At 38.5% G+C, this 19533-nt stretch overlaps 1 protein-coding gene across 2 annotated transcripts in view; it reads right to left on the reverse strand.

The window, feature by feature from the left end:
• Ptc (protein patched) overlaps positions 1-12942 on the reverse strand; it is a 97349-nt gene extending 84407 nt beyond the window's left edge. The window contains exon 1 of one of the 2 annotated variants that reach the window (XM_072020909.1): positions 10383-12942. In XM_072020909.1, coding sequence (XP_071877010.1) covers positions 10383-10601 — 219 coding nt within the window. In that variant the 5' untranslated portion in view covers positions 10602-12942. The remainder of the gene's footprint in view (positions 1-10382) is intronic. The other variant, XM_072020908.1, reaches the window with a different exon arrangement.
• Between the last annotated feature and the right edge of the window lie 6591 nt (positions 12943-19533).

The raw sequence follows: 19533 nt of genomic DNA on the forward strand, positions 1-19533 counted from the left end.
TATATAATTACTGTATATATCGTGTTTACTATTATTGTACATTAAAGTGTATGTAATGTACATATAATGTATACTAATTATTATATACATAATTTATATTAAATATATGTTGCATATAATGTATATATATAATATAACATGTACGCATACAATGTATATGTAATGTATATTAATGTATATAAAAATTAGTGTACATATAATTTATATCAAATGTATGTTGCATATGATGTACACATAATTTTGCATATAACTACTGTACGTAATGTATATCAAATATATATTGTATATATACCAATGTACACGATAATTATATATATAATATTAGATATAATTATTGTACACAATGCACATCAAATATATATTGTATATGATATGTGTGTATGTAATGTGTATAAATAATGTATATTAATGTATACCAATGTACACAATAATTATTGTATATATAATATTAGATGTAATTATTGTACACAGTGTACATCAAATATATATTGTATATGATATGTGTGTATGTAATGTGTATATATAATGTATATTAATGTATACCAATGTACACAATAATTATTGTATATATAATATTAGATGTAATTATTGCACACAGTGTACATCAAATATATATTGTATATGATATGTGTGTATGTAATGTGTATATATAATGTATATTAATGCATACCAATGTACACAATAATTATCGTACACATAATTTTGCATATAATTACTGAACGTAATGTACATCAAATATATATTGTATATGATATGTGTGTATGTGATGTATATATATAACGCATATTAATGTATACCTATGTACACAATAATTGTTGTATATATAATATTAGATGTAATTATTGCACACAGTGTACATCAAATATATATTGTATATGATATGTGTGTATGTAATGTGTATATATAATGTATATTAATGCATACCAATATATACAATATTTATCGTACACATAATTTTGCATATAATTAGTGTACGTAATGTACATCAAATATATATTGTATATGATATGTGTGTATGTAATGTGTATATATAACGTATATTAATGCATACCAATATATACAATATTTATCGTACACATAATTTTGCATATAATTAGTGTACGTAATGTACATCAAATATATATTGTATATGACATATGTGTATGTAATGTGTATATTAATGTATACATGTATGTTCTAATTTTTTCGTAATATCGTTACACTATCGACGCCTTAATCAAACGAAAAGCTGGTCGTTCGCAACTAAGTACGAACACACCGCTTTACAAGATGCTCGCGGCAGGCAATTCATTTCGATTCGATAAAAGAAAAACGATCACAAAGACAAAAAATTATGCGAAATAGTTAATTATTACATGACCCAAGGGTGTCCCGTGGTTTGGCTCGCGGAACGAGTATATGCGTGCGAGTATGCAGGCAGAAGAATCGTAAGGGCAGTGGCCGTGACTGACTGACTCATCCGTCATGAACGCGGGGCGCACTGCACGGCGAGCGGCTCTCCCTTTTCAGGCCGACGCGACGCGACGCGACGAGAAAAGTGGAGCGTCGACCCCGAACAACGCGCCTCTTTTTTCTCCCTCTTGTCTCGATAACGCCCGGCCGCTACTCTCGCCACTTCTCACCGATACCGTCCCTCGCACCGCCGCCCATTCTGCAACCGCGTAAACGATAAAACAGCGGCGCGATCGGCTCCGCTTTATTCGCACCGCGATCGCCTTGGGTGGCGACCGGCAAGTTTGTCCCTCGCGGAGGTACACTACCGGTCGAAAGTTTCCAGCTGCTACATCTTTCGCATAAACCAACTACGATCGTCAAATCGTCGTGTCCACTTTGCCCATGTACAATCCGATACAATTCGAAGGGAAACGACAATCTGAAATATTTCGATATCTCGCAGACAGATTTTTCGCCAGTGTTTTATTTCTAGGCGAGTGAAGCAACTTTCTAACGATTGATATTTAATTTTGAAAACGGAGAGATACGTTCTCTACCGAATGGACATCGTTAATGGGGCTGTTAGCTGGAAGCAGTTCAGAGCCGAGAGGCGACAATTAAATAAATAAAAAATAATTTCGAAATTTCGACCAACAGCGTGCCTCTCCTATCGCAAGGCTCGTTTCAGAGTTTTGAGAATTTTATTTCACCTGCCAGCAATTACGCTTCATTTCTTCGTTTTTAATGGCAATTAACCGCTAAGTAAGCAAGCTTCTCTAACTTGCAACGAAACCATCGTTTCCACGCATTTCTCGATTACGTATTTCCTCTTCAAGTGATATCGAGGCTTCTTTCTAAACAATTCCACCAATCTGCTTGCTTGGTGTATATCGGTCAATGTTGGTAGCACGATGGTTGAGAAAAATTGACCGCGATTATAGTAAAACACGTGCATTACTTTCAATTGCTCTTGGCTCGCCGAAGATACCTAATATGTAGGTATATCTATAATAACAGGCGAAACGAGTGTCAGTTCTCGAGAACGTTTTGCTCGAGCTAGTCTGTCTCTCTCTCTCTCTGGGTGGTCACACACGAGCAGTTTCCACGTCATGGATGTACCGGCTTATCTGGACGAAGTAGAGTTGATGGTTTGAGCGAACGTAACTCTCAAACGATCATCAACATTCGGAGAAGCATCATCCACGCTGTTTTTGTTCCGATTTATTACACTGACTCGTCGTTTCTTTTTTTAATTAAAAATAAAATGGAACAAAGCACCGGATATTATAACACCGAGTGCTATGTTATGCAAAATGTGTAAAGCAATTATTCGAATTTATTGTCCATGAAAAATTGGAAATACGTGTTTCTTATTTATTTTTTAATTCATACGAATACTATTAAACGTGTATACTATACAGAGTCTACGAAATACTATGCGCGTATAATACGATACACTTTGCACGTATAATACGATACACTTTGCACGTATAATACGACTATCATTTCGTCGGAAACTAAGTGATTGCGGATTTTCCCATTAAGTGGTAATAACAAAATTCGCAATCACTTAGTTGCCAACCGAATGTGTCTACGCCATACTCTTATTAATAGTCTCCAACGAGTACTATAGAAATACGATGCATCTTATGATATTTAATAAATATTGTAATTAGTTAATTACCACGTGAATATGATATAAGTGGCAGTGAACGTATACCGATCGCGATGGCTCAGTAGAGAACAAAATAGAATGGAATAAAGCACCGGATATCATAACACCGAGTGCTATGTTATGCAAAATGTGTAAAGCAATTATTCGAATTTATCGTCCATGAAAAATTGGAAATACGTGTTTCCTATTTATTTTTTAATTCATACGAATACTATTAAACGTGTATACTATATAGAGTCTACGAAATACTATGCGCGTATAATACGATACACTTTGCGCGTATAATACGAGTATTAATAGTCTTCAACGAGTATCGTGGAAATACTATGCATCTTATGATATTTAATAAATATTGAACTTACTTAATTACCACCATATGAATAGGATGTAAGTGCAGCGAAGTGGCAATGAACGAGTACCGATTGCAGATATTATGCAAACGTTATATGGCAACCGTGAAAGTACCATGTGAATGTTATGTCAATATTAATGGACGAGTAGATGGCGTAAGAATACAATTACTATGATAGCGAACGTGTATTATGTACAGCGCGCATAGTATAGGAAACGTGAACGATGAATGAAATTTTGAAATAAGATGAGTGATTTGCGACAATCTTTAAGAGTGTTATTAACATATTACCGGCGCGGCAAATTAACGTGAATAAATGGTAATTCCGATGCAATTTTGCATTCCATTGCTGCAGGCGTATATTTATACGTGGCATCGTACAAGGGAAATTAATGAAGAGGGGAAAACACCAAGTTAAATTGCGATATCTCATAAGCACTTAAGAAAATTTACGAACATTAATTTTCACGGTAGATTAACGCGGATACGTGAAAATTCCCGTGGAATCCTTCCACCCTGTAACGTAATTACGTATCCATGCGCAGCGTTACACGGAATAAATGAATACAAAAGGGGCAATATATGAATAAATTACGATACTCTTCAAGATAGTCAGCAATACCCTTGTTGCTGTAACCATTTTCGTAACAAACCAAAGAATGTATATTTTTTATTTATATTATCAGAGTGAGAAATAAATTTAAGTAATACATGCCAACGTATCGTTAAATTTTCCTTTCTTTTGTAGTTGAACAATGCAATACAAAGGATATATATATATATATATTATATTGTATTATATTATAATTAATTGTATATAATTAAAATCATATATGTATATTGTTTTTAAAGGATGCAGAGTAACTCAGGTCTTTTATGAAAAAATGTTTTCGAAATTTTTGTATATACATATCAGTACATTTTTCATTTGATATGAACACTCCTTGTTCGAAACATTTTGTTTAAATTGTCTGAACCAACTTAAGTATCGTTTGCGTTTGTGTTTATATTTGTGCCTACGTTTGTGTCTATGTTGTGTCTATATTTGTGCCTATGTTTGCGTTTATGTTGTGTCTATATTTGTGTCTATGTTTGTGTCTATGCTTCTGTTTATGTTTGTGTCTATATTTATGTCAATGTTTATGTTTGTATCTATGTTTATGTTTATGTCAATGTTTATATTTATATTTGTGTCTATGTTTATGTCAATGTTTATATTTATGTTTGTGTCAATGTTTATGTTTGCATCTATGTTTATGTTTATGTCAATGTTTATATTTATATTTGTGTCTATGTTTATGTCAATGTTTATATTTATGTTTGTGTCAATGTTTATGTTTGCATCTATGTTTATGTTTATGTCAATGTTTATGTTTGTATCTATGTTTATGTTTATGTCAATGTTTGTGTTTATATCTATGTTTATGTCAATGTTTATATTTATGTCAATGTTTATGTTTATGTCAATGTTTATGTTTGTATCTATGTTTATGTTTATGTCAATGTTTATATTTATGTTTGTGTCAATGTTTATGTTTGTATCTATGTTTATGTTTTTGTCAATGTTTATATTTATATCAATGTTTATGTTTATGTTTGTATCTATGTTTATGTCAATGTTTATATTTATGTCAATGTTTATGTTTGTATCTATGTTTATGTTTATGTCAATGTTTATATTTGTGTCTATGTTTATGTCAATGTTTATATTTATGTTTGTGTCAATGTTTATGTTTATGTTTGTATGTATGTTTATGTCAATGTTTATATTTATATCAATGTTTATGTTTATGTTTGTATGTATGTTTATGTCAGTGTTTATATTTATGTCAATGTTTATGTTTGTATCTATGTTTATATTTATGTCAATGTTTATGTTTGTATCTATGTTTATATTTATGTCAATGTTTATATCAATGTTTCTGTTTATGTCAATGTTTATGTTTGTATCTATGTTTATATTTATGTCAATGTTTATGTTTGTATCTATGTTTATGTCAATGTTTATATTTATATTTGCGTCTATGTTTATCTCAATGTTTATATTTATGTTTGTGTCAATGTTTATGTTTGTATCTATGTTTATGTTTATGTCAATGTTTATATTTATATCAATGTTTATGTTTATGTTTGTTTCAATGTTTATGTCTATATTTATGTCAATGTTTATGTTTGTGTCAATGTTTATGTTTATGTTTGTATCTATGTTTATGTCAATGTTTATGTTTGTATCTATTTTTATGTTTATGTCAATGTTTATATTTATGTTTGTGTCTATATTTATGTCAATGTTTATGCCTGTGTCTATATTTATGTCAATGTTTATGCCTGTGTCTATGTTTATGTCAATGTTTATGTTTGTATCTATTTTTATGTTTATGTCAATGTTTATATTTATGTTTGTGTCTATATTTATGTCAATGTTTATGCCTGTGTCTATATTTATGTCAATGTTTATGCCTGTGTCTATATTTATGTCTATGTTTATATTGTGTCTATGTTTATATTTGTATCTATGCTTGTCTCTATGTTACATATGTAGGATCTTTACTACCATTAGTTTATTTACAATAAATGGATTAAACAGAAAACGATGGTTGTTTAACGTGAACTAATCACAATAATGTGTTACAATTAATACAACTAGATACTTAATTTGCAACTCTCATCACCACGGATCCAACAGTCTCTCGACAACGCTAGCAACAGTCTCTCGACAACGCTAGCAACACTCTCTCGACAACTCAATTCGCACTCTCTGGCTTCTCAACTCACACTACTGTTAATTCGTTTATGTCCCTTAGTCTTATCTTTTGTCTTAGCCTCATGTTTTTTATTTTAGCCTCACCATGCACATGTTCCGCAACCGCTTGTTTATAATTCGCCCGAACCCCCCCCCCATATACTACACATATATAAAATTATATATAATACTTTTAAGTTATATAATAATTCTATACATATACACAAAAGATATTAAACCGCCATTCACAACAAAATGTTAAACAGAGATCATAAAATATGACAAACGTGCAACTCATAAAAATTCTACAGTCTTTGGAGTCAAATTTCTTTAACGAAACACCACCCGTTTCCTTAATTTTATTCCACCAATGGAATATTAAAATAGAAGAGAATATCAGCTTTTGATAAATCCATCGAAAAGGACAAGTATAAGAGAGAAATGACTAACGATAGAGAAAAACACCATGGTGAAATAAGTCTTCTTCTTCTTTTTTTTTTTAAGTTCATTAAGTTATCGTGAATATGTGGGAGCTGTTGAAGAAACTAGTTCCCAACGGAAAGCAGAAGAAATTGTTAATTGGAATCCTCGGAAGAAACGTGAAAATAGAAGAGGTGTTTCTTACTTTACGATAGTTCCAGATAATCTCACCGTCTATATGGCGATTCGATAGAACTCGTTTCTTCAATGAAATGAGTACCAGCGATTCATGTACGCTCTTCGTTCCTCTGCATTTACATAAAGAAACGAGTTGTTCAGAGATACATAATTTGTTTCCAGATTACGTTGTATCGAAAATTATTATCGCGAATGATAATACTTGATTATACAAGCTTCGACAAAGTAAGAAATCTTTCGTTAAACAACGTCTCAGCATTATCCTTGGATAGATAATAATTTTGATAATTGCTAAAAAATGAAACTATCAAGAAATAAGTGTGTTATTTTGCTCTATCAACTGCCACAATTGTATTTATCTATTCGCAAAAGTTTTTTAATTTTTAACGAGAAGCTGCTGCTTCTCAGCAACAAACTATCGGCTAAATAAAAATTTTAATTTAAATATTAAAAGATTTCTTAGTAAAAAAAAAAAAAAAAAATTGTGTAACAGTGATACGAGAATAAAACCGTAACGAAAGAAGACAGTTTACAAAGCAGACAGTGTTACAATATTAAATGTATTTGTACAGGCGTTTGATATAGGCAACGATAATCTTATCTTCCAAATGCTTATTTCGCTTCAGATTACAGCGACACTGTGTTTCATTTGCAAAGTTCAGTTTTTGTTATTGCACGCCATCTACGCGGGATAAATACGTTTATGTAAATACAACTGGAATATTCCTCGAACGAATTGCCAAATACGTAAACGTTATCTTTATCACGTGCATTTGTAATTCTATTTGTGCACCGTGTTCTTCCTAGAATTCCAACGCAAATACATTGTCCAAGCTTCATGAAACAAAAACGGAAAATCAATATACCAAGAGCGAAAGAGTAAAAGCAATATACGTTGGCTTGGCAACCAAGTAATGGCGGCTTCCGCCATTACCACCACCTAATGACAAAAGCCACAATCGCTTAGTTGCCGAGCCAATATATTCGTTAGAGGAACAACGAGAATAAACTCGCTTTTAGTCTCGTCACCATTTATCCGATTAATTTTCCTTTATCATAAATGGAATCTTATAATTCGTCGAAAGAAATGGTCCCCTTCGATGTTTCATTAAAATTAGTCTAATCGTTGTGCTATGGAGAAAGAAACTCGTTTAAGGAACCTTCCACACCTGTTCTGCGGTAAAATAACTTTGATTCAAATTATTCCCTTAACGTGGCTACCTTGTACACGAACCTGTATCGTATCCCTGACACACGCTATCTTCCTCATCTAAATGAATTACTCTGTCCAAGGGGCTACCTTCGTTAATATATTTACCAGTAGCGCCCCAACGGTATTTCTTAGTCGTTGCACTTCGGTCCATCAGATAAAAGCGGAGATTACGAGAAGGCTAGACAAGGAGACAGCGAGCTGAAACGTGGAACGAGTGACAGAAGGTGTTCGAAGTTCGAACAGCTACTACCAGGGGGTGTGTTTTAGGCTTCTTAGAAAAGCCGAAGGAAGAGCCTGTCGTCGAAAGCCTGCTCTACAGTTCTGTGTTTCGAAAGGCGATAGGGCCTGCGTTCACGTGCCGCGCACATTCAGTCTGGCGTTCGAGATGGAAAGATCTCGAGGAGCGATCTCAGTGTCGCAAGACCACTTCGGAGATCGTCTTCATCGTCTGAGGAGAGGTATTTTTTTTCTTTTCCTCTCTAAGAGAACCCAGAGGTTCGTGTCGTTGGAAAACAAGGGGGATGCATATTCTTTCGACAGGAAGTCGATCCTTCGTCGATCTACACTTCACAACCTTTCTTATGTCTTTCTTTCGTCATCCGCCGCTAAGGTCTCACCTTGGAAAACACGTCTGCAGACCACCCGCGTGTGTGAAAGTTTACAGCTAGCTGGCGGAGAATTTAGAGAGCAGCCGTTCGTGGAAAGGGTAGGCTCCTATGGTACGTGCAACGAAACATCGTGTGGCCACGGACCATTGTTCTAGATAAACTCTTCCGGATAAAATAAACTCTTTGCTCGGACGATAACATCGGTCGCTACACCGCTCCGCTCCCTTCCACGCGTCTCATATCTTTATGCGGAAACGAACAACGCGTTCGCACTGGCTACTCCTCAGATAAGCGGACGGCCAAGTAGCCCTAGAGCAGCGAATCGAGGCGATAGACGCGACAACACGCGATAATATACGTTCTAGTGACATTGTCCTACTTTAGTAACTTTCTATGTTGGCAACGATCTTAATACGTTTGCCAGGCGATCTGGTCGATTTACGTGCGAAACGTTTAACGAGAGTTCGTCAATTTGTATAAATGCTAAAGTATAATTGTATAAATGTAAAGGCAATGAACTATAAAGAAATCTTTTCTTCTCTATACGTAAGTCGAAGTATCTTTGCGTTGATGCAGATAAATAACGACAAATATTGCACTTTATACCCGAAGATTAGGAAACGACAAACGATACCATAGGATTGTCCTATTTAAATTCCTCAAATTCCTTCGCATGTTTGCAAAAGTAAAATCCAAAATATTCCTTTATTTGTTTGTCCAATTACTCCTAACGCGATCTCGCTTCTTTTCATTCTCGAATTAAAAATCGTCATTAGGATAGAACACGAAGAATCGATTAGCGATATAATCCGAGGGGAATTTCCGATGTATAGAACACGCGAGCTGCGTATCGTTAATCACAGGTATCGCGGAACAGCCGATAGAAATCTCGCTGTTATCGCGTCTTAGAGGTGGTCGAAACGAGTGGCGTATTATCTGTGTCTAGTTAGCGTAAGCAGCCTCCGTGGAGACACCGATGCCCGCATAACCCGCAGAGAACGTGTATCTCATCGATCAGATGGCTCACGATAGGAAAAGCACTCGCTACTCGAACGTCGACCTAAGAACCGTCGGGCCTGTGCGCGAGACTTACTACTCTCCCCGCTTATTCTCTTCTTTTTACGCCGGTCCGCAGATTATACGATAACCTACACGCATCTATCTTTTCTCTAAAGAGAAATCTATCGTTTCTCTCGAGGTTACTGGCAATGATTACTGATAATATCGTTATATCATTGGCAATGTGAGATATCCTGATAACGATTAGTATTTGATTAATAGCACGGTACTTAGTATAACGCAGTATGGTCTCTGTGCGGTACATGGTTTACTCTGAAACGCAAGAATTTCTTTTCATAGCGTGTTGTCGGCTATAAGAAATAGTTTTCCACACACAAAAACAACGAGAGGTCGCTATAGTCGGCGAGATTTTACATTTCTATTTTAACGACGTGAAGGTTATAGAGAGGGAATATATAATAGAGCGCTTGAGAAGAACTTCAGGGAGTAAGAAAACAAACGAAAAAAACTTGGGTGGAACGGACGAAAATTATATTCGAGCAGAGAATTACCTCGAGTAGAGAAATATCTTGTTTTTCCAATCGCTAATAATGTCCTATAACGTTACTGTATTTTTCTTCTAATTTTTATTATGCGTGACAGTCGCTTCGCCTTGAATATGAAAATTATTATGACGCAGTGGTAACTAGAGAAAATTTGTTGGCAAAAAGATAACTTACCTTCTCGAGCTGATCTAACGCTATCGCTGCGTCGGTCCAGCTTGGCCTGATATAAAGATCCGACTCGTGTCGTTGTTTCGCGTTCTCCACGGTTTTGGCATTCTTCTCACTGTGATTTTTCGTAGCACATCCATTCTGCGACGATTGCGAACCTTGAAGACACTGAGAACCAGAAGGGCGTCCCGCTAGGATCCCTGTAGGGCCGGACGCAGAAACCATGATCCGTCATACATTCGCCCCGGCACAATCCACAGTATGATTATTTTTAATCTTAATCCCCTCCAATGTGACGTTTTTCTTTCCGGCAGACTTTTCGTCGGTTCTCCTCCTCTCTCGACTTACACGTATATTGTAACGTTACCGAACGCGACACGGGACGTTTTACGAAACACGAACAAGGCACGAACACGAAAGAGAAATGGAGAAAGGAAGAAAAGGGAATGATTCCACTCTGCACACTCGTTAGAAACCGCGGTTGCACGTAATTCTCGCACGAACCTTTCCAGAAACACTTGTCACAGCACACGTTCAGTCGGTGTTTCTTGTTTACCGCGCAATTCGTCGACACCGTACACATGCGACGGGCACGATAATCGAAATTCGCGCACGAGGTACACACAATTTCTTCTGCGCATGCGCAGATGTATCATGCCCATCGATGGTATACGCACAAAACGGACCGAGTATCGGTTTTTAGGTTAGCTTCGTACCACCGTAGAAGAGTAAATACGTGACTGCTCTCTCTTCACCAATTCGTCTCGTCGTTCTGTCTCTTTCTCTATCCCTGTGTTTCGCTTTTCTACTTGCATGCGGAATCCTCGTACTCCCTCTCTCTTCTGTATCTCCCTCTCGCGGGATTCACAGTACCGCCGACAAGCACGAGGGCGCACACGCGAGTTTGCTTGTTTTGAAATATCACGCGACAACCGGGGCAAGAGTGTTGCCTGATCGTACTACAACGTTTTCGCGGGAAACAGTCACGCTCCAGCACCACACGTGCCTCTTACTGTGTCATAGAAGCAAAATAAACGCGTACGCCACGACGTTTAACGATCAAATCGATTCACCGTGTCTTTTCTATCGGCACAATACTGGCATGGCACGCAGTCACGCGCACTTCGGTGTCACTGTCACAATCGTTGTCACTTGACACAGTTAGATCTCGTTCGAATATGCACACTACGCTCGAGGAAATTCGCCACGGCTACCGAATTCGTATAAACGCGGCAGTGACGAGCATCCGGTTTACGCAAGGAGGCGTAGGCGACGTGAGAGTACGAGAGTGTTCCACAGTTCAACAACGGCAGCTGGAAACTCTCGTTAAAGTCTAGCTATCTCTCTGTCACGCGTTCTAAAACGACGACGTCGACGTCGTCGTGGTCGGACACCGGCGTACACGACCGCCACTTAGAGCAGTCTAAGTCCGTACTAAGCGAAATGCGGTGCCACATTTCTTTCGTGGCCTGCCTTCAGCGCCGGCCATAGTTGACGGCCCCCCTCCAACAGCGCCACTCGCCGAGATCGGAGCTGCACAAACATTCAGGACCGTAATTCGACGCGCACGCTTCAATGAATTTTGGGTCTCGTCCACCAAATTTATGATTCTGCATTTTTTTGTAATAACGATTTCAAAAGATACAAGGACGGATAATACAAATTACAAAGACAATTTCCATCCGTAATCGACGTGACAATAGCGATATAACGTTTTATATATACGCTTACCTATATCATTATTTATAAATCTTGAAATAACTTTAACAATTCCATATTTAATACCTCTACGTAATCACACAAGTTACTCGTATTTCTGTTAAGTATAACATTTGAAAATTATCTCTTCACCGTATATCCTGACACAATATCCTATACCAATTTTGTTTTCTAATCAACGTACATATCAATACCTTTTACATCGTGTACGTTTCATTTACACTATCATAAATGAATAAGGCGAAAAACTTTAAACAAATTACGATTCATCGTGAGAGACTTATCGTATATCCCAATTTTCGCGGCAGAGCGATACGTCACTGCAGGTACCGATGACGTCGGAGCCGAAATAAGCCGAGTTTGGCCGAAGTGATCGGAACTCGTCCGCGATTGGTTGAATCGGCGTGGCGTTCTACGTTGCTAGGATACGGCGATGTGCCATCAGAAGGGGTGCAGGGGGCTCGACGCAGGACCACACACGCGGTACCATTTCCCCTCGAGCAAAAACATTACCCACACATGGCAGTGACTACGTGACACGCACGAGACACACAACGCCGCTTACAGATCGCCGCAGCATCTCCTTCTTTCTTCTCCGGCTCCTCTCTCGATTACTCTTTCCTTGTCATTGCTTCTACACGGTCTTGAGGACTTTTGTATACGCTTGTCGCATTCTGTGTTAGTAGAGAAGGCCCGAGCGATTCATGAAGCGCAGTGAACGCGGCCGACATGCGGTGGAGAGTTGAAGACGAGCGGAAGAGGGCCACCGATGTACTCGAACGTAAACACGACTCCCTTACGGGCCTCTGGAGATCGGAATCGTTGCTGCTCTCGGCAATATTAATCGGGACCGGAAATACAGCAGTTTACTGCTTCACCGGCCACCGTCTCTTCACCACCGCCACCGTCTCTTCACCACCGCCACTGAAGCGAATCTGCATAATTGATTATACGCGTCTCCCCTGCCACTGGTTATGATTTGATTGGCGGCCGCAACTATAGGGTTCGACTGCGTCCTCCCTTATTATTATTGTTATCTACTGCACGTGTAATCGAATGAAACGTTTTTTGCGAACGATACGTACGATTTTAATAATTTCGTCCATTACATTTTGTCGCGTATTGATTTATAAATTATGACCAACCTCCTCAAACTATTTTTATATCTTCGATACTTATGTACTTGTGTATATGTATACTATCTATGTACTATAACCAAACGTTTGTATGCCAAATTCTCCGATACATTTTCAAGGACGATAAGTCACGTAGAAAACTAACAATAAGGCGAATATGCCAGGTAGAGAAGAGAAGAGGGCAACTGTTTTGAATGCGTTCATTAAGCCACGGGGAAGAACGTTACACCGGACGATTAACTTATTAACCTGTCTTCATAATATCTGCATAACGATGCGACTTCATTAGGCGTCGTACACCACTCCCGTGCCTGGCTTTGCATGTGTGAGTGCACGCCTGTTGCTTGCACGCGCGTGTTGCACGCCTCAACGTTCATTGGAGAGTCTCACACGCGCTCGACATTCCTACACACGTGTACGCGGGCTCGTGTGTAGTGAGGAGTCAGTGTGAAAAGAAGGACAGAGAAGGAGAGCGGCGAGAGCGAAAGAGAGGCAGCAAACGGAGAAAATTAAATAAGAGGGAGAAGGAGAGAGCGAAACAAACAGGCAGATCGAAAAAGGTAATGTATAAATACGAGACCACCCACCGCGATGCCGAGCCCGACACCCTGTTCCACCAAATACGAGACAATTTTCGATTCTGATACGGACGGTCGTTGCTTTTTTATTTTCTTCTCCGATTCCAGGGACCTTGTGGCAGTTTTCGTTGACTGTCTCGAACCTTCCAACAGGAGATTGATACAACAACGCTATAAAGACTTCGCATTAATGTCAACAGCGAGAGAGTTGGCACTTATCGATTAGGAAATATTAGTTTCGGATGATATTGAAATGAAAAATCAAATGGCAAGTATCGGTTCGTGTTAGCCGGAAAGCGGTGCAAAGGAGCACCGACGTTCGTTGTTTGCGTAACAGTAACATAATATCCGAGCGTGATACAAGCGACGCGACGCGACGCCACGTAGAAATAAAACGGGTGGTCGACCTGTTCTTCTCGCGTTGCGAAATTACCGCTGTGTTTATCAGGCTTTTGTACGGAAACCTTCACAAGCTTTTAAACGATCCACCATTAACTTCTTTCCGAGCATCGATAATCGTAAATTAATATATCGTAGGACATTAATTAAATCCTACCTCTAGTTGCTTTTCTTTCGTTTTAATTTATAGACGTTTAACCAAAGATCGGTTATTGCTTGGTTGTTTCTCGCTGTTTCGAAAGTTCCACACGACGAACCTCCGATACATTCATAAATCTTCAATGAAAGAGAAATTAGTTGATCGACGAGGGAATAAATTTCGCGAGTATAAAGTCTCGGTTACGAATTAAGGGCACGAAGCAGAACGAAAAAGGAGTGGAAATGTCATTGCATATTATGGTGGCGGTTTCGACGAATACATACATCCTACTGCAGTTGCCGATCTGGCGATAAGGCACAGCGTGCGGAGGGACCGTTAATAATTTTTACGACACTCTTAACTCGCCACCCAGTATTAAGCGGTCCTCCGTAGAAGACGAGCTTTGATCTTTGCCGACGCTGCATCGACTTAATGAGTGCGAGAGCGAGATAGTCGCGGAACCAGGATGAAACAGAGCGCACGACTGGCGCACCGTAGTCCCCTGTAGATCTATTTTCCGCAATGTGCACCGCTGCAGTTCGGGTTGCATCTCTACAGGCTTCCTACTGTGTGCTTTTATCTACGATGAAACGTTGCTGTTCTGGAACAGTAGCGTAAAAAGTAAGAATTTTTCTCGGTCAAAATTGTCTTTAATTAGATGTGTTGGAATGCCAGAAGACTGTATTTTATAGCTGTTCTTATGGCTCGTTACTGTAATAATGACAAATATTTTTCTCTTGCTTAATTTCAATGTAAATTCTCTCAAAGGACTTTTGCTATTCTTGTCTGCCTTTTAAATACGCAGTGGCCTACAAAAATCTCTGAGCAGATAGATTTTTCGTTTCGCGTTTTATAATATTGATATTCCATGATCGGTATCAAGTTTTTACACGAACAATCATCGTTTTCCGGTTAGTAAGTATCTATTAAAACATGTTGAAGATTGACGCCATAACAACTAATTAACAGAGTAGCGTATAATCGCGATGCGGATTATCTTCATGACTGAAATACTCGTTTCATGATTCCACGGATATTTCGGATATTTCTCCATTAAAAGAATCCTTGCTTCGCCACTTTATTTTCTCCTCACCTCTTATCTATCTTACGTGCTCTTCATTAGCGAGCTTAAAAATCGCGACAACGTAAAAACCAAGCACGCACGCACATATTTAATTAAGAAAAAGACGAAGACCAACGTAGGTAAGAAGAAAGCCGGCAAAACGACGCACGATCCGGTCTTTCGCCTGTGCCTCCTAACATGAAGAACGCCACTAAAAACCCATCGATTTAAAAGCAGAAAACGTCGAAACGTCGACAAGGACAAAAGGAGGCGCCGATGTCATACACGAGGGAAATAAAGAAGGGGGACACATCGGGCAACAATAAGCGACAATAAGAGGAAAAAATACGTACGCCAACGACGCACGACGAGGAAAAAGGAAAAGAAATGAACGAAGAGTAACATGGAGAAGGATAGATGACGATGAAGTAAGGAGCGACGTAACCAGACGGAAAAAGAGAGAAGAGAAGGCCGAACCAGCCGGCGAAACATGGAAGAAGGAGAAACTCACGGGATGAGAGAATGGAGAATGGGCGTGGGGGAAGAAGAGAAGTCGACTACTTCCCTTACGCAAGACGACTCGGTGCGCCACGTTCGTTCACTGCGTTGGCCGCGCTCAACGGTGCGTGCACATGAGAGACACGAGAGATGCTATCGGCCACCAAGACGGCTCTCGACTTCTCCAGACCACCCACCGGCAAAATAATAAACACGGAATGCGGCATACACGTCCGTCCATCCGTCCGTCCATTCGTTTGTTTCTATTTCGCAGATACCATCGAAAATAAGGTCTCCCGTCGATACCGCAGCTGGCTATCGCCGATACTATGCGCCTTCTGCCGTGTTACTGTCGGGCTGCAATAACTTGCTGAATTTGAGCTCGACTACTACCGTGCTCGCGACAGGAGATCGCTCGACGCGTGATCTCTTTACCGGTAATGAGTAAAGCAGTAACGAGCGACGAATATTATTCGCCGGAAAATGCAGACGCGACCGTGCAACATCTTAATTCGACGTGATCGATGACTGTCAGATAGACATTGTGGTTAGTTAGTTTGGTCGTTGATCGCAGCTTTCGGGATTCGGTAGAGTTTTCAAGATGAAGTTAGGAAGTTGTCGAGACATGGGCAGCACGTTCGATTGTGTTGACACTGGAAATGGCGATCTATTAATGTCTCTGTTGTAACTTTTGATATAAAGGAAATCGGAAATCGTAGTACGAGCGGTCGGCTGGTGAATGTAAATGAAAGGATAAGTGGAGAAAGAAAGAATAACGTGTTTTCGTTTGAGGCTTCGTTTTAACCTGTACATTAACTGCACGTTTCCAATTATGAACTTGTGTTTCTGCTCGTGTCTTAAACAAGACATTATTAAACGTTATTAAACATGGACAATTTGCTTCTTGGTTAATGAAGCGATTCTTAAGAAAGGTACTGGCCTTATTATTTACCTTATTTATGAAACCATTCAAATTAAACAGAGAATAAAGTAAAGTAATAATCAGTGTCGTGCAAGAGGTATAGCAAATCACGATACTGTTCATATTTAATAATACAGACACGAACAGGAACAAAAAAGAAAGAAGTGGTTAAGAAAGTTAGTAGTTAATACACGAGTTCTTGATGGATTTTCGAACTCAGTTCTCTCAGAAACAGAGTTCTAAACGAAAAAATCTTATTCTTTTTCTTCGATTAATTTTTGTCGAAAAACCGACCGCTTGCATTATGATTCTGCAGACACCCTATATAATGGGCACTTTTCTCTGCCATTTTGAGTACGTCAACCTATCAAACGGAAACTGAATATACGATCATTTAATATATCATACGTTAACGTGAATATCATTTCATTCGCTTTTAGCGCGTTTGCATAAAATACGCGGTATGCATGTTAATCGAATCAACCAATAATTGACGAACGTAGCTGAGTTATTCCTACATTTCAAATATATATTCATTTTCTTCTCTTCTACCAGCCAAACGAGGCTTTAATCTCCTCTTTTTTACCGCAGCCAATTTGCAGTTATCGCATTAAGATATTCATTTACCGCTGGTAGCTTACTTGCGACGTAATTCGTGTAGATATATATATATATATATCGCGAATAGGGAATATAAGTCGTAACGGTACATCGTCTTAAGAAAGTATTGATAACTGTCTGGAATAAAATTGTCCAGGACTTTATGGGAGCGTAAAAGTAACTCATATCATTAGTATCACCAGCTTTCGTGTAATGGAATTGCACATTCTCTTCTCCTTCTCGCCTTTTCAACTCTTTATTACGGCCGTTTCTACACAAATGCGAACGATTAAAGTTGTACGCGCACCAACGCTCTACAGGTTACAAATTGTCCATAGAAAGAAACAAGATAGATACATATAGTTAATGTAACTAGACAAATTAAATTTAGTAGGATTAAAAATGATTTTGTTGATTTCGATCGTTCGTCGAGTCTACGTACAAATTTCCAACTGCTTATCGACTGAATTTTCTGTATTATCGTCAGATAACTGTTTCGAAGTTAGATAATCAAAAAGACATGTTACGCTGTATCGTCAATTTCATTTTCTCTGTTACTAAAACGTGTACGAAGAGGAAAGCAGAAATGTACGTTAATTTCTTATTGAATGAAGGCATCTCTGAATCTTTTTAATACGATTAATGAATACTATTAATGAATTTCCGTCTCAAATAACCACTTACCGAAGTATAATTATTCAAAAATAATTCAACGACAATAACTAGATATACATGGTATATCAATTTCTGCAGTATCTTCTATAGTATTTGTCCAACGAAATATTTTAAAATAATTAGAAAAACATTATAACTAGTCGTATTTCAATTCCTAAAATATCTTTTACATATAAAGGTGTTTGTCCAATGAAACATTGTAAAACTATAAACATACTGTAAAACAGCTAATACATGTGTACTAACACTACGATGAAACATACTATAGGTACAGCAATACAATTTAAAAAATACACTTCAAACATCAACACATTCGAACAACCATCACAAAAACCTTCTAACTAATCTTATTTCAATTCCTACAATATCCTCTACTCCTCAACGGAACATTGTAGGATTATGTACTACATAGATAAAGCAACACATTGGGAATCTACAATTGCCATAAACTTCAATTATAATAATCTTCTTCCTCGCTTTACCGGCCTTCGGTTTTCCGTCTGCCGGTATTGTCCAACATCATCGTTAAGCCGAATGCAGAGATGACTAATGCCAAGGATCGGAGGCGCGGCTCTTCCAACAGAGGATCGTCCTTTACCATTGTAACGAGGCGAATCGTTACTCTTCATCACGGGTGTAGACCAGTTGGCCAAGACTAAGAGAGACGGACGAACAAGATCGTAACCTGTGGCTATCTGCATCTACGAACAGCTACCGGTGCTTCTCGTCGATGGATTATCTACGACGATACGCCCGCCGTTGTTGTCTGGCCGTGTGGCGCCGAAACGCCATAGGAACGTGGACTTCCGGTGTTGGCCAGCCGACAATTCCTCTACGAATTCCGTTCCGGACAAGCAATTGTCATTATCTTGGTTGACTCGGCGGATTCTTCCTGCCTCTTCCTCGTTTCCCCCCTCGATACGCGCCTGTGTTAGAGATACGATCGACGTGGCGGGTTCGGTCGGTACCGTGATCGGTCAACTATTGGTAATTATCGGCTGATTACACGGAGCCAGAGTCACGCGTTAATTAAATGGTTACGCTGGCGGTGAGAATTGGAGCTGAACGTATCTCACAGGTTCATGCGGCAGTTAACCGGCGTGTTTTTTCTCTACGGCCTTGTTCGTACGAGCTTCTCAGTGGCTTCCGATGTCGAATTTTATCGACGGAGATGCGTCAGCTAATTTACACGGAAAGTATTCGAACGATTATTCTGTAAAATTTGTAACGCATACGTATGTAGTGTTATACGGAACTCGTTGAAACTTCGTTGGTACTTTTATTAACATTAATATTTTATTGGCATATAATCTATCAGTATTGTAGCGGTAAAATTAGCTAATGGAGTTTTGTAAATGCTTTGTATAACACATATGACGCAGTCATGAAAAGTTTCTACAAGCTTCTCAATGTTACATGTGTTGCGGA

The sequence above is a fragment of the Bombus fervidus genome, chromosome 18 (genome assembly GCF_041682495.2).
Source record: "Bombus fervidus isolate BK054 chromosome 18, iyBomFerv1, whole genome shotgun sequence".
Classification (NCBI taxonomy): domain Eukaryota; kingdom Metazoa; phylum Arthropoda; class Insecta; order Hymenoptera; family Apidae; genus Bombus; species Bombus fervidus.